Below are 15,679 nucleotides of genomic sequence, written 5' to 3'. Positions count from 1 at the left end.
TTGCAACAGCTGCCTGAGTCCATTAGCAAATATTATTAGTTTGCTTGGTCACCACTTTCAGAGTCTGGAAGCAGTTTCTGTCATGTTAATGTATCTCAAAGAACTGTGGGCTGATGCATCAGATCTGCTCAGCCCTTGTTTCAGCATTCAGTAGTATCATGATTTTTCAAGAAGCATCCTGTAGTTCTGTAGAAAGCCTGACCATTTTATTTTATCCCTATGTGGAGACTGACTTCTCTGATAAAATAGCCAAAGAAAAAGGAATCTTTTCAAAAATCCATTTAGATTTGGGATTCAGGCGTAAGGACAGTAGAATCACTTTAATGCTATTACACAAATTATAGCAGTTTTCTCACTTCTGTAATGTTAATACTTTACCAAGACACTGACAGCAGCGTGTCCTGGTCTCTGTAAACCAATCGAGATCCTTGGTTTAATTGCAAAATAGGGGACAAGCTCTGCTTGCAGACCTATAGGCTAGGTGAGGCACACAGCAATGGGAATTGCATGCATTTACTTCAAGGAAGAATTTGAAACTGTCTCTGAATCAGTGTGTGAATAACTCCCAACAGATACTCCAGTTAGAAATGTTTATGAATAAATAGTGTTTCAGTTAAAAGTATATGCATAACCCATTTTTATTAAATAATGCTGAACACTTAATGAATTGGTGGTAGGCTGCAGTTGGGAAGCTCTTAATGCACCTTCTGTTCCCAACTCAGGCCTAAGATTCAATAAATGCTTTTTTCATGTCCAACCCAGTATTCTGAGCTGGGATGATTTTACAGCCCAGGATATTTGCTCTTCTGAGGTTACAGACCACCCATGGCTTGTTTTTCTTCTTACTTAAAAGCTGAAAATGTAACTAATTAAACAAATATTTCTGCTCTGTTAACTACGTGACAGCATTGTTTGCGAGGTGGATGCGTGGGTTTTATCCTGTCCACAGTCCTTTTCATACCGTAAATGAGCAGCAGGAGAAGAGAACTGGAGCCTGAATTGCCTGTAAAGTTATCTCAGTGAAAGAATGAGCTACCTAGATTAATTAGATCAGCGAGATGTTACTACCTATTAGAAAGGGCAAGTCTGTTTTGTTTAATGTTTTCAGCCCTCTGAAATGAAAAATGGTGTGCATAAGAGCAACTGTTCGAGCTCCAACAGTTAACTACAAAAGCTACGTGGGAGGTAGCTGTGCTCATAAAGTTTATCATCTCATCCATAACATCCGTGCCAGACTCTTCCCTGTGTGTATTCCTTACGTCAGCCTTTTAATTAGGATTGTACACCCACTAAGATAAGGGTTGGGAGAAGCGAGCAATTCAGTTGTGTCACTGAGAGAGACGCTGAAAATGTACGTATTCAGCAGTGTACGTCCCACTTGTCTTTTATCAGGCACAGGGAGGCAAGATTAATGACAGGCAGGCTTTTGTGTCTCTTCTGACTACACCAGGATGGGAAAGAGTTTTGGGGATCTTTTTTTTTAAAAAAAAAAAAAGCCAGACCTCTGCCAGGGAATAATTTGTTCAAGTGAATAGGTCTATTCAGCTGCTGGAGTGCTTTGCTAATTGTGTTCGAAAGAATAAAAGCAAACCACAAGCTGCTTTCAGCAGCCGGAAAAAATGGGTTCACATGCCAGCTCATTAACAAGATGAATTCTATTAGTAAAACATATTTGGGATTTTCACAACCAGCCCTTCACCCCTTGGAATTAATGAGAGTTTCTTCAGTTTCCATAAGAGCAGTGTTGGAACTCTGGACTGCTAAATTTGGTGAATACAACAGCTACTTTTTTTTTTTTCTGAAGTTAATGCTTTAGTGATATGAAAGACTAGAGTCTTCCACGTTGGGGTCTTAGGCAAAACTATGGCATAATAGTATGTTATTTGCAGTTAGCAGATGTCCTAAGAGACAGGAAAAGAGATAAATTACTCTTCTCTCTTCCAGTGGATTTCTGTTTAGTTTTTCTAGCCTGTCTAAGCATATTTTTGAAGCTGTCTTAAACCATGGAGGAGATATTATAAAACTGTATGTATATCTGAAAATAGTAACATCTGAACTCTTTGGGAATGTAAAAGTTTAGAGCTGATCATATATATGTTGTATATTTTCCATAGCCCTGTGTTTTTACTTGCGTTTCACAGATATTCACATTCCACTTTACTAAACCGACAATCAGACATTTATGGGCAAGGTGCTCTCCCTTTGAAGTACTTGCTAGAAATGCACCTTATTTTCCACTAATAAAGTGTGAAAAATATGTCTTCCAGCAATGTTCATAACCCGTTTTTGTTTTTAATGCCGCTCTATGTCATTTGCATTGCTAATGATCCAAAAGCTAATTTGTCCCATTGAGGTCTTTTTTTTTTTTATGTAAATTCATAGGATTTTTGATACTGGTATTAAATGGTCCTCAGGTTTGGCTCTGAGATGTTTGGATGAAGGCAAGGAAAGACTATGTATCTTATTTTGCACAAAATGACTCTTTACAAATGAAAGACCTTTGCTAACTGACTTTCTAGCAGCTAGTACCTTCTGTGAGCCACGTTCCCTGAGGAGCTTATGAAAATAACACTCAGTTGAAAGTTTCCTTTTTAACTGAAAAAAACCCTCAACTCAACAAGGCATGAGGCTGGAGGCTTGGGTGAGCCTGTCCTGTGTCAGGTTGCCACTGCCACTGCAGCAGGGTCCTGGGTGGGCCGCTGGAAGCTGTTTTCTTGTGGGAGCCGTGTCCTTGCTGGATGGCTGACAGGCTGCTCTAGCCTCAACGCTGCAGGGGTTCATCTCTGCGGGTAAGTCTCATGCTGCGGTAACACAGACCGGGTTAAGAGTTCAGCGTTTGAAATCTGGGTGAGCCAAACAGTTTCATCGGAGAGTTTGATCAGGAGGTTGGCAGGGGTTTTGGGGAAGGAGCTACATTTTGTTTTCTTTAGGGGCATAAAGGAAGGACAATTCTGCAAGGCCAGAAATGCATATTTCTTGTTTGATCCTCCACAGGGACAGATCCTGCACTGAGGTGGTTCAGGGAAGCTTTCCTGGCTCATTTGGGCTATTGATACGGTGAAAGCGATCCTGAACGACAGCAGGGCAAGGTCTAACTTTATGACAATCAGGTGACAAGTCTCACTGAAAGAACAGTGTAGGTGGCAATCAGTAAAACCTCAAGTCTGTGATCTCTTGCTACGTTGGCACATTTCATTTGTCATGGCTGACTGCTGGGAGGTTAAGCAACCTGAATGTAGCTCTGAGAAGGACTCACTGTCCGGAGGGACAAATCTTTCAACAGGAGGGTGCGCCATCCCCATGAGTGAGTCAGGTCCCCCAGCTGTATGAGCGTTGGCAGAGCAAAGGCAGGCAGCCGGGCTCGGATGCGCTCTCCTGGGTGGTGAGAGAAGATCAGCATACTGCTCTGCCAGCTCTGATTTTTTTTTCAGTAGATATTTAGCAGTTCCTCTAATGCGGAGGGGTTGATGTCGTCGGCCTGTGAGGATGGGCTGTGTGAATAAAGGCAGCGGTGTTCTTGTGCACGCGAGGAGCCATAGGAACCCGCAGGAGGATACTCCCAACTTTCCTTCTCTCTTTAGTAGATAGTTTTTTCATTAGGAAGAGAAGCCCGAGACAAAAATCAAAAGGTTTAGTCCATTCCAAGAAGAACTAATATATCAAGGCAGATTGAAAAGACAAGAACTGTCTATGTCTCAGAGCAAATGAATAAGAGGGGCATGAGAAAGGGGCGCGGGACAATGGGAGGAGGGTAGGTGAGGAGCTCTGGGTGCCCTTTGCTCCGCGCCCGGGAACAAGGCGACATTCAGTAGGCAAGAGGACATTTACATTTGATGGGACACACGTTTGTACAATGCATCCAGTTAGCCCACCAGACTGCAGACTACAAAATACCTTAGAAAGCAAAATCAAGCAGGATCTTGGGGATCAGACAGTTGATAAGGAAGCAAGAAGCTAAAAGAGTGAGGTTTCAGCCTTTTGGAGGAGCAGTAAATCCTCAAACTTTGAGGCGTTAACTACTGTGCTGCTGTTGGAGGGTGGGAGGACATGTTCTGGGTGTGTAGCTGAAACATTACTGCCTGCTGACAGGTACACATAAATGTCTTTCAAGATAGCTGCTATACCTCTCCCTTTCTGTGCTAGTGGGATCCTCACAGGTATGCCAGCGAAGGGATAGTTTATCAGCCAGCTGAACACCTTTCATCAGATAGCCAGTATCTGAAAGAAAATAACAAAACCAAGTAATTAATTGTTAAATTATTTGGAATGGAAGCACGATTAATAGCAGCCTGAGGGATTGCATTAGTTCCCTGCCATTAAGGTTTACAAGTTGGTATGCCCATTTACCCTGGTATTTAATAAAAGGATCATTTGTCATGGCAACTTCAGCCTCAGGTGGGCTCTTCTGGCCGATGATTTACTTCCAGCCCAGAGATACCCCAGGTCTTGGCACGTCACTCCTCTCCCCCAGCACCTGGGTTTTGGCTCCGGGGCGTGTGCACCCCAGGATGCCCTGCAGACAGGGCAGAAGTGTGGAGTTCAGACTTCCCTGAAAGCAGGAGTTTGATCCTGAATTTCTCTCATGCTAGCACAGCAGTTGGAGCTCAGGGGCTTTTAGATGAAAGGGGCCGGGGATCTGAAAGCACTGGCTACCTGTGGAGTATTTGTAAAGACTTTGCTGCATCTCTGTGCAGTGAGGAGTTTGTTACCTGCCTGTGTGAGAGTAACGGGGTCACATCCATCCCTCATTCTCCACCTCCTGTGCTGGCAAGGGTGAGGTGTTGTGCTGGTGCTTATGAATCCCGGTTTTGTGTGCCTAATTTTTGCCTGGTACTGAATAAGGAGCTTAGAGGACTAATCCCAGCTCCAAGTGTACTTTTGAGCTAAGCACCATTTTTGGCTGTGCCTGTATCATCTGTGTTTATCCAGGCCTTAAGACTGTATTTAAATGCTCTGCTGGCTATTCTTTGCTAACCTGCTGCAAAGCAGAAATACGTGGTCCTTTCACAGTTTCTGAGCAGATGCTCATGACAACCCTGTGTGGCTTTTTATCCCATCAAAGATTTCACCATCCCACCCTCATAGTATTTATTCACAAGCTAGCATAAGAAAGGTAAATTCAGTTTCAACGTCTGAGTTTCCACAACAGTGATTCAGTGATTTGTCTCTGAATTTTGCATGAAAACGGATGTGATCTTGAGAGGTTTTAGTATAGAAAATAAAATATTTCCATTATTTCTGTGGTTCGGTGATAATGTTAGAAATCCAGAACCCAAAACAATTGCACATTGTACAAGGATAAACATTTAACAAAAAAATGTCCTTCCTGTTTGTCCTAGCTCTGCATTTATTTAAACCAGTTAGCTTATTTTAGGAAGTGGAACTGATTTTTTCAGATGAGTGACTCTGTCATCCTGAAAACTGAAATATGTTCCTGCTTGAAAAACAAACTTACTCGCTGACATTTAAAACTCACTATCTAATGAAAGGACTGGGGTGTTTTTTTGGTTACTAGGTGTTTATCTGCAATTAAAATGTCCCAACGGTTGCATAATGCTGACTTAAAATATAAGCATTCATTACAAGTGTGTAACAGGTTATCATCAGATTACCAATGGGGTCCTTAGAAAAAATCTATTTAAAACAGGCCTGTTTACATTTCTGTGTGTGTTCAGCTGAAAAGAGTAACTTCTTTAATATCTCTCATATTTCACCACTGTGACTAGAAGTATGATTTCTGAACATAGTTTTGTAACTCACCACATGAATGACCACGTAGTTTGTTAGAAGGCAGGAGATCCTAAAAAAGTAGAATGGTTAATTTTTAAATGACAGCTATACCTTTTACAGTTAAGATCCCTTCAGTGTTCAAGCAATGATCATACAGTGCTGTGTACTAGAGATCCTTTGCATTGGTCGTTTATCTGGAGTTAGGTATGTATTATGAACATGGCGAGGTGGATTTCACCTTAACCGCAGGAGCGCATTACTGCATTCTCTGTCATTTTTCTTGATAGGTGGCCTGGAGCGCTTTAGACCTAAATTACATAGGTGAATAGTGTGTGTCTAAAGGCTACATAAAGGAAAAATTCCCCTAAATGATTATTCTGTAGGTAGTTCCCTTCTGGTACTAAACCGTGCTGCTCCTTAGCTACATCGATTGCACTCCTTTGAGACCAATATTAAAAGGTAATACAGGAACCAAAACCATAGAGGGGTAAAATGGCTGGTATCAACCTGCAGAAAGAATCAGTGAATGCATTGGATAGAGCCAGGAATAAATCCCACAAAGGTTTGCAGGCGGAAAATCTGGTCCCAGAGGTGCTCCCTGTTCTTGGTGCAGGGCAGTTTTCAGCTCATCCCTCTCCTGCTTTGGCCGTACAGTTGGAGGTCTGGGGGGGGTCTGAGACTGGGTGATGTCAGGCCACGGGTTTGGTCCAAAGTTCATGCAAATCAGCAATAGTAAGAGCCCCTTGATGTGAGCTGACTGTGGGTAAGGCTCTAAATCTGCTGAGGTGGCGACTTCCGTGGCTGTGTTTAATGGAAGGAGCAGGTTTTGGCTGTATCTTGAAAGTTTTCTGCCTGGCCTGTTGGCAGCAGGCACTAGGGGTTTAAAGCTGTTTTCTAGATGATCATAGGAGAGGATTGCAAGCAATAAACAAACAAAAAATGAGCAGCTTTCGCAGGCAGCAGGTGGAAGGGCTCCTCTGTGCCCTTGCATCTTGTTTGTGGCTGTGCCCTGTTGCGTTTTAGCTGGCGTTTTGCAGTGCAGCTCTCCTGCAGGCTGGGACTGAGTAGGTTTCTGCTTCAATTCACTGTTGAGACAAAAGAGCAACTTGTGGCTGCCCCAGCTGGATGACAGTGAGTAAATCTACCAGTTTTTCAAGAATGGGGGATTAAGAAAAACAAGAAAGAGAAGAATGAGGAGATACAGGAGCAAAGGAGCTGGCTTTGTGGTTAGTTGTCTTTCCCTAGTGAGAAAATAGTCTTTACTGACAAAATCCCTTAACTCCCTGAAATTGGCAGCTTTTTTTAAGTAAATCCCAGACATTAGTTGTTAATTTCTTTTTATTTTCTTTCTGTTAATTTATTTTATTTCAGCAGACCTTTATGTGGAACAAAGGGTTTGTTTCTGGTCCACATCTGGCTTTAAAGTGGATGGGAATTGTCACTGGTGGTATTTCAGTCCTGTTGGAGTAAGCATCCTCTTGTCTAAGTGGAGCAAGGGTAGCAATGGTTTGGCATGCCTGGGGTGTACATCAGCTTGTGTACCAGCTGGTCAGATGTACGGCTGAACAGTGCAGGCAGGCAAAGGCACAGTCTCACCCTGAAGGAAAAGGGCTTAGCTGCAGCGGAGGGTCTTTGTGTCCAAATCAAACAAAGTGCAGTAAAAGCAGGGATCTTTCTGTACATCTCATCTCTCAAATGGCACTTGCAGGCTCTTCCGTGATGGAGGTGGGCAGCTGATGGGCTGTGACCGCTGCTTGCTCACCAGACGTAATCATTTCCCTGCTTTTTCTACCTACGTCTTCTCTCTCAACTTGCACTTCAGTTGCAAAGTCCTCATGCTGGGGCCACATTGCCTGGTGTGCGGAGTGCTTAGTGGGAGGCACACGTCTCTATCTCCTCTGCGCTCAGCATTACTGCTGTACCAATAAATACCAGTGAGGAGATGGAGACAAGCAGGCAGCCTTGTTGGAAAAAGCCTCCTTAAAGTTAAAGGGAAGTGGTGTCTGGTTTGACTACAGCACTGAATTTTTAAGCTATAATTTCGAAGCAGTGTATAAGCCTCAGTTTGCAGAATTCACATAATGAAGTCACATGCTCCCCTATGAGAAAAGTCTTGTCTGGGTTTCCACGTACACACTGTCTCCCTGTGAAAGATTAAATTGATGCAACAGTACTTGAATAAATCTCTCTTAAATATGCACAAGGGTTTATTGTTATATAGATATCCTCTTACACTGGGGAATGCTCATCCTCTTTTTCTAAGGAGAGGTGTGTGTTCCAGCCCCAAATAACAAATGAGAATTGGGACAGTTATCTGTCATTTAGAAAACCAAGTCCTGAGCTCTGGCCTCATATGTTCTTGAGCAGGTGCCAGCTCACGTATTTATGTATTTATAGAGAGTTGATATCAGTGAATACAGTGAGATACTGTCCTTGGCTACGGCTGCATTGCCCAGAATTTGGCGTAACAGCGTATGTTCTTTCTTAGTTGTGAATAAAATATTGAGGAAATGGCCTTCTCTGGAGAAGGCATGTGGTTCTATTATTCTTCTCTTTCCCTTCCTGTTTCTTTGAACCAGTAAGGTCCAACTCCGTTAGGGAAGTGGTTGGTTGCCCAGGCGAACAGGCAGTATTTTTAGTATTAGGCATCTAAACATGCAGCCTTGATTAACTGTTTTACAGCTTTATCCTCCTTTCCAGTTGCTGGGCTGGTTTCACAGTGATGTGATCTCTGTGGGAACAGGTTGGGTCATGTACCCGTGTCTGTAGGCACCCCAAGACATGCTGTTTATGACAGCTGGCTATGGGCAAATCCTGTGGCTTTGCCTCTGTTATACTTTGGAGTCCTTGAAATCCCAGTCCAAATGCATGGGAGTGGCTGTTATCCATAGATGGAATTTAGGACCTCTGTGAGTTTCTGTTGCAGAGTGGCATTAAGAAGTCAGATGAGGATCTGAGGAGCTGGACGGTGAGTTAATGAGAGCTGTGCAATCATGTTATGATGGTAACACTCAGGATGATGTGGGGTAGTGTTAGCAGCAGTAGGACTAAGAAGTTACTGCAAAGCTGAAACTGGATTACTGGTTTGAAATGCACTTTGTGTATTTGTGGGTAATGCTCAGATGTAAGGATATTCTTCCCTCTGCTTTAAATTCTCAATCCACATCTCACTCTCATCCAGAGATAATGGAAATTATTCCAGTGGTTCTCAACCTGCATCTCGCTTCCATCAACTCATTGAGTTTATGCAAACTGAAAATTTAACAGAAAATCCGTTTGTAACAATCATAGTTTATCTTTAAAAAAAAGAAAATTCTTAAAACTGAATCATCTCTATTTGCTTACTGTCTACCGTAAGGGGATCATGAGCACCTTATTCTGGGTTTGTGCAACTCAGACCAAGAACGTAGCAAGTCATCAAGGAACCGCTGAGGCTCCCTGGGCATCCCAGGAACATAAAGGAGTACTTGTAACAACTGCAACAGCAGTGGTGATGTCTTGAATGGGAGCCTGTGACATTAGCAAATGGTATAAAAGAGAAAAGTCCTTGCTCCAAAATTAAGTGAAGAGTACATTGCTGGTTAGTGAGTCAATCGACAGAACATAACCAAGGATACATGTCCAGATATGCATGTAAAAAAGTTAACTACATCAGGGTTTCTTGGAAAAGCTCATAAAGGAAGGACTATAATTATAACAGGCTTGGTGAAGAAGGAGTGAAAACAGAGAACTGAGAATTAAATTGCAACTGCTTAGAAAAACGCTGTTTTATTGAGATACATTGAAACAGAATGCGATAGTAGGAAAACATCTACCTAAACTGTAAGATATGTTGCCATGCCACAGAAGTCCATAGTCATGAAGGAGATGAATCAATTTGGCATGCGATTGGCTTGAAGTACATCATAGCATATACATACTTGAAATGTAGTTGCTGTATTTGAACTTTGTTGCCATGTTTTTACTGTGTCATGCTATAATTTTATAGTATTACACAGCATTGCTAAAATTCATGAGGATTCATTTACAGTATTCATAATCCTGAGGTTAGATGAGCTTCATGTGATTGTAGCGTTAAACTTCTATACTTGTTTGCTTAACTAATTGTTAATTGTGGACTAATCCAAAAGAGGGTGAAATATCAGTGGATTTTCAGTGGGTGTTAGCTCACCTGAGTAGCATGTCAAGTATGTAAATTGGTAAGAGTTTTGCAAAAAGTCAGAGTATGCCCTATGCAGTCCCCCAGGGTCCTCACTGATTTTGGCTGGGACTATAGTTTGACGACTTTAAAGTCATTGCGGATATACTGGGAAGTAGATGCAGACACCCCGTTTGGGGAATGTTAGCTGTTTGCTTTTGCAGTAGAGAAAAAGTAACGATGATCCTCCCCACCTAGCACTAAAGTGGTGTGAATTGCTGTAACTGCTGTGATTCAGAGCTGGGCAGTTCCAGATGGAAGAGAATAAGCTTACTTAATAGTCAGTGGGCAGGATATGGAAAATTATGGGTCCTGCATAGCTGTAGCTTGGCTGTCTTCCACGTCGGTAGTATTTTGCATTGCTGTGTATGCTGTTAACACCTTGGTATATATGAATAGTGTGGTCATACTATAGCTGCTTGGGGAACTATAACTTTGAACTGTGTAAAATTTATTCATGTAATTTCCATGGAGGGTTTTTTTTTCTGATGGGAGATGGTTAATTAGAGTAGAAAGGTAGGAAAATAAACAGTGCAAATGTATGTTTATCTCATCCAGTTATGCAGTTAGCTTTTTAGTTATATGGTACCTTAATTGGGATGTGAAAGTAATACAGAAGATATCTCAGCAGGGGGGTTTCCACATACTTGTACTGCAGCCTCCAAAGATGTTCAGCAAACCTGGCACCTTCTGTGCTGCCGCTTACATTGCTGATGACACATGTTGAAGGGTGTTGCTGCTGTGCAGTACGGGTCAGGGACAGCAACGTTTTAGTAGACCTGGTGTGCAAATTATGATCACAGCATTTGGAGCTCAGCTCGCACCTGTAATTAAAAAAAAAGCATAAATCAAAATGGAAAATACTGTAATCAAAAATTTCTGCTTTTTATTTAGAGCTCAACTAAAAGAACGGTTAATTACCTACAAGATTAGTGGATCTTTAATAGCTTTTATAATCTGTTTAGTTTTGTCCTGAGGGCTGTGTAATGTTGAACCACACATTATTAATTACCATGGAGACCTTTAAGCAACCTGTGAAGACATCTTCATATTTACTCTGGTCCCTATTTGACACATTCATGGAACATACACTTCTTCTAGCCCTTTTTAACCCTTTTCCTGCAGCAAAGTAAGGATGGGGTTTTTTTTTATTCTTACTGTCAGGTATTCTAAAATTCAAATAAACACAGGCCAAATAGTGTAAAAATTGTTGAGGAAAATTTGGTGTCAGTCTGTTTCATCATTTCTGATAGGACTGAATGTAGAACAGAAGCTATGTTAAAATAATAAAAAAAAGATGAGGAAAGAAAATCCTTCATACCCATAAGGTACAGGAGGTATCATTTAACAGAGTTAATGTTGTCCAGAAAGGAAGTCCTGGGGCTGTATGGCTTATAGTAGTACACTGTTCTAATAAGTCAGGAGTGGTATCAGATGGAACAAATTTTGCGTTTTTTTTACTCAGAGGATCTGTTTTAGACAGTCATAGGCAACAGGACTGCAAAATGGACCTGAGTGAGCTCTGGAGAGGTGGAAAATGGAACAAAGAAAGAGCGATCCCTTCAAAATTATCTGCAGCCATTACTTTGCATTGTCATATTCCTCCCATCTCTGCTGTTTTCTCCTTTCTAAGTTAGAGCAGTCCTACACATCATGTAACCTATTCTCTGTGTAGGATCATGGCAACTTCTAAATGATTGAGCAAGATGATACACAGGAAATCTTCATGCCCTTCATGGCATCCTGTATGCCTTTTCAAGAACTGGTGCTTGAACATGTTCTGGGAATAATGTGAAAAGTAGCCAGTGTGCCCAACCTATGGTTTGGCTGGGGAGTGTAGGTGAGGTCTCAGTTGCAAACAGTAAATATTACTCTTTTAGAAGAAGATTTCAAATGGCATCAATTACCAGCAGTTTCACCTTCCTTGACGATTTAAGACAAAATGCCAGGGTTGGTGCATGAGGAACTGAGAGGTGGCACAGATGATCTTCTGATGATTTTCTAATGTGATTTTTCTTAGGTAATGTCAGGGCTTTTGGCCAGGAGGCAAGGCAGGGGGCTGCGGCAATAACCTCCCAAACTGCCAAGTGAGTTTTGATGGGTTTTATCTGGCCAATCTGCAGTGCCTTCAGGAGGATTTTCAGGCTGGTGGCATGGATGGATTTCAGACTGAGCAAATTAGCTGACAAAAGGTTGCTGTGTTACACTGAGAGATCTTTGCCATGGACAAAGGAAGTGACAAGTAGCTTTCCTGGATACGAATGCCAGCCACAAGCTGTAAATCAGCCAGCAGGGAGGTAAAGCAACTAGAGAGACTCATTTCTCTCCTGAGAGAATGAGTGTCATATCGAGAAAACCCATTTTTGATCATCCACAGGCCACTTGGACTCTAACACTGGCACATAAAGCAGTTGTTGAGCTTTGTGGTTTCTTGGTTTGGGTTTTTTTTCAATTCTGAAAAATTAAACCCCCTGCTGGCAAAGCCTGTCCTAGTGTGCACTCTGTCCATCAGCTGTTGTTATTCTACCAAAAGCCTGACTTTCACCTCTTCTTTCATGCTTTCTGCTTAGGTCAAGCTAACTGCAGCTGCCTTTTAGTCTTTGGCTGTCAGACTGAGTTGAGCTGTTCTGCACCTTCTGTAGCACTGTGGGCTCTTCCCCTAAATTGGTGGTGCATTTTCTTAATGAAACAAAGGTTGGAGTTATCTGAAAGTCCAATTTTAAATGTCAGAGCAATGTAAACTTTTGTATTATCAGTAAATAATTCCAAAATTCTCCTTACTGTTGGCAACTGGTTTAAGAGTGAAGGAATGTCTTGCATGTAATTACATTACCAAGGGCTTGGTTAGTTCAGCTTAGCCAATCGACTATGTAATACTTTTTTATCTATGGGGCAGTTATTTACTTAACTGGCTACATGTTTTTATCTTTCAACATTTTTAATATCCAGCTAAAACTATGAGAGTTGGAGTAGCACTTTATTTACCAACATTTTCAATTGTTTAGATACACTGAAGTAGAAGATAAGCTAAACGTCGTTTCTATCCAGGAGAATATTTGTAGAGGTGGGTTTTTCACTGGAAATGGCAATAAGAGACCCCATAATGTGGTATAATCATTGATTACGCCTTTGCTTAATGAAATTGTAAGTGAATGGGAACATCTTTCTTGCAGCTGAAAAAATAATTCATTCTGAATTACTGTGCATCAAGCCAGGGTGCATTGCACTACTAAGATGTGAGTTGCTGCTTACAGAAGAGGAATACCTGAGCTGCTCAAGCCATGTGTGTCTGCTTTCTGCTGCTGCGTCTCCATCTGAATTCAGCTCCTAAAATAGTTACTGCTTCATCACTGAAGCACACCAGGCTCCTGTGAACAAACCTGTAATATTTCTGCAGCACTCTGTTTTTAACTGTTGTTACTCACAGTGGTGTAGCCCAGAAGCTGTAGGTTGCCTATGTAGGCTTGTTGGAGGCAGAGCTGGTTGGCAGAAGACTTCTTTTATATTAGGATTAAAAAGCAACATTTCATTCATTTCATGTCACTTACTGAAAAAAACTGCAAAAGGACAGGAAACTGTTCTCCTGGCAGTTCCAGAGAATGCCTTACTGTATAGGCTAAGTAGTTTCCTCTGTTGCTCATTTGCTAGTGGAGAGATGCTCAGCTGAAAAAGGGCCAGAAATGGAAGCGGTAATCATTAAACAAGCAAATCCACCAGTTGTGCTCTCCAAAAAAAATCATGGCACAACATACTTCCCAATCCTGAGAGGTGCTGAGTCCTCTGTGCAGGGGGAGGATGACATACTCCGTGCTGTGGGATGAGGGTGCTCAGCGTCTTGCAGAATCTCACGTGGTCAGCTGTAGAATATCTGCGTCTGGGCATGGGAACTGTGATCTGCAAATTTCTCCCCTATCTGCAGAGCTATTCAGACACAACATTACAGTGTGATTTGAATTTTCAGAATAGCGGATAGTGGTTAACTGTTTTTAAAAACGGGTCAAAAGTTGCCTTTTTCCCCTGTTTTTTTCTTGAAACATATTCCTTTGTGTTTCAGCAGTTGAGAAAATAAGCCCCCAAATTAGTCATTTTGGTTAATTTGGAGATCCCCTCTAGTTAATCAATTCCATAGGGATGAAAAGTTTTTCATGTGTCAATTGCCATTGCTTTTTTTTTCTTTTTTTTTTTTAGGTGAACATGTTTGTGGAAGGATTCCATGATGCTATTCTTCTTTATGCTCTAGCTTTACAGGAAGTCCTGAAGTTTGGATTCAGTAAGAAAGATGGGGAAAAAATTGTGCAGCAAACACGGAACAGAACATACGAAGGTGAGAGTTCATATGGAATTCCAGCTTTCAGAGTCAAAATAATACAGGTCTTTGTTGTGTGCAGAGCAAGGACCCGTGCCTGTTCCACTCTTAAATGAGAGGAAAATAGCCATATGAAACCATATACATATTTAAGGCTGGCTCATATACCTCACCAGTCTGACTTTTTTTGCACCGACCCTTGAGGTCTTACTCAGCTCAAAAAACTCCTAGCAATTTAATGACTCTCATTGATGTTGTAAAGAAATACCAATATTTTTCTCAAGCTCCTTCTTTGTTTTTGAGAAGATTACAGCTGCTCATTTTACTCATGTGCATCTATTAGCTGTGACATTGCCTCATTTTTTCCATTTGACTTTTTTATCTTAAAAGCCTGGGAATGGATAGACGCAAGCAGGTGCCAGGGTTTTTTTTGTTTCTTGACAGGGCTCCTTTGGGCCCTGGAAGGATTTCCCCCCCTGCCTCAGGAGCAGTACGTGTTATCTCAGAGGCAGCAGCTGAACAGCACTGTGCCTTTCTGTGCCTAACCCTGCAGGTTGCAATTCCACAGTGCAACTGGCACTTGCATGTCACCCTGCTGATGCAAAGCGATACGTAGTGCTTTTGCCAGGTAGGGATCGTAATAAAGAAACCGAGGATTACTGGATTCATCTGTCATCTCTTAGAATATTCCCACCCATCTCTTTTTAATATTCCCATCCATCTCTTATAATACTCCAATCTTTTGGTGTAGGATTGGCAAAATTTCCTATGGAAATGCCTAAGAGAAGGAAACACTTCCCCTAGATAAGAAGCAAATGATTAATTTGAATGTGTAAGAAAAAACTCAGTGGCCAGGTTCTCTGCTGTAAGAACACACTGGACATAACGGAGGAAGGCAAGAAGGACAGCAGCTCCAAACCTCTTTTCTGTTCTCAAATTGTGGCCTGAACACAAGACAAAAGGGTGCCCAGGGCAGCTTAGAGCAACACAGGGATTGCTTTAAATTACGCTGGTTGCAGTCGTCCTACGAGGAGCCCTGCAGCAGCTGGAGATCGTGCTTGATGTCCCACTACCTCCCTTCACATCCATGGCTTCCCAAAACGCACTGTTTTAACAGAGGGAATCCGGTGTCTAAGGATTTGCCTCACTGTTTGGTTATCTTGTCCATGAACAGATGTCCCAGCACAGCGTGTCTGTGTTTTCTCTACTACTTCTCTGCTCCAGGAAGCCACCAGCTGGTGTGGCCATGCAAGTCTTTTATAGTACCATGTGCTTCATGCAGGTTACATGGTTGATTCTCACACCTTTCTTGTAAAACCAGCCAAGAGGAAAAAATGTTCTCTCTCTCCACTTGTGAAAACCTGTTTGTTGTCACTGGCTGACCTGTCACAGTTATTGTGAAAATGTAGCTGTCAAGCTGAGCTGTAACGGTGCAGCTGAAAAGG

At 42.0% G+C, this 15,679-nt stretch overlaps 1 protein-coding gene across 1 annotated transcript in view; it reads left to right on the top strand.

The window, feature by feature from the left end:
• Positions 1-15,679, top strand: part of NPR3 (natriuretic peptide receptor 3) — a 40,880-nt gene that overhangs the window by 14,666 nt on the left and 10,535 nt on the right. The window contains exon 4 of the mRNA XM_059834365.1: positions 14,117-14,252. Coding sequence (XP_059690348.1) covers positions 14,117-14,252 — 136 coding nt within the window. The remainder of the gene's footprint in view (positions 1-14,116; positions 14,253-15,679) is intronic.

Source organism: Gavia stellata, chromosome Z, assembly GCF_030936135.1.
Source record: "Gavia stellata isolate bGavSte3 chromosome Z, bGavSte3.hap2, whole genome shotgun sequence".
Lineage (NCBI taxonomy): Eukaryota > Metazoa > Chordata > Aves > Gaviiformes > Gaviidae > Gavia > Gavia stellata.
The sequence above is the reverse complement of the archived record's forward strand: the minus strand, read 5'-3'. Positions and strand labels throughout refer to the sequence as shown.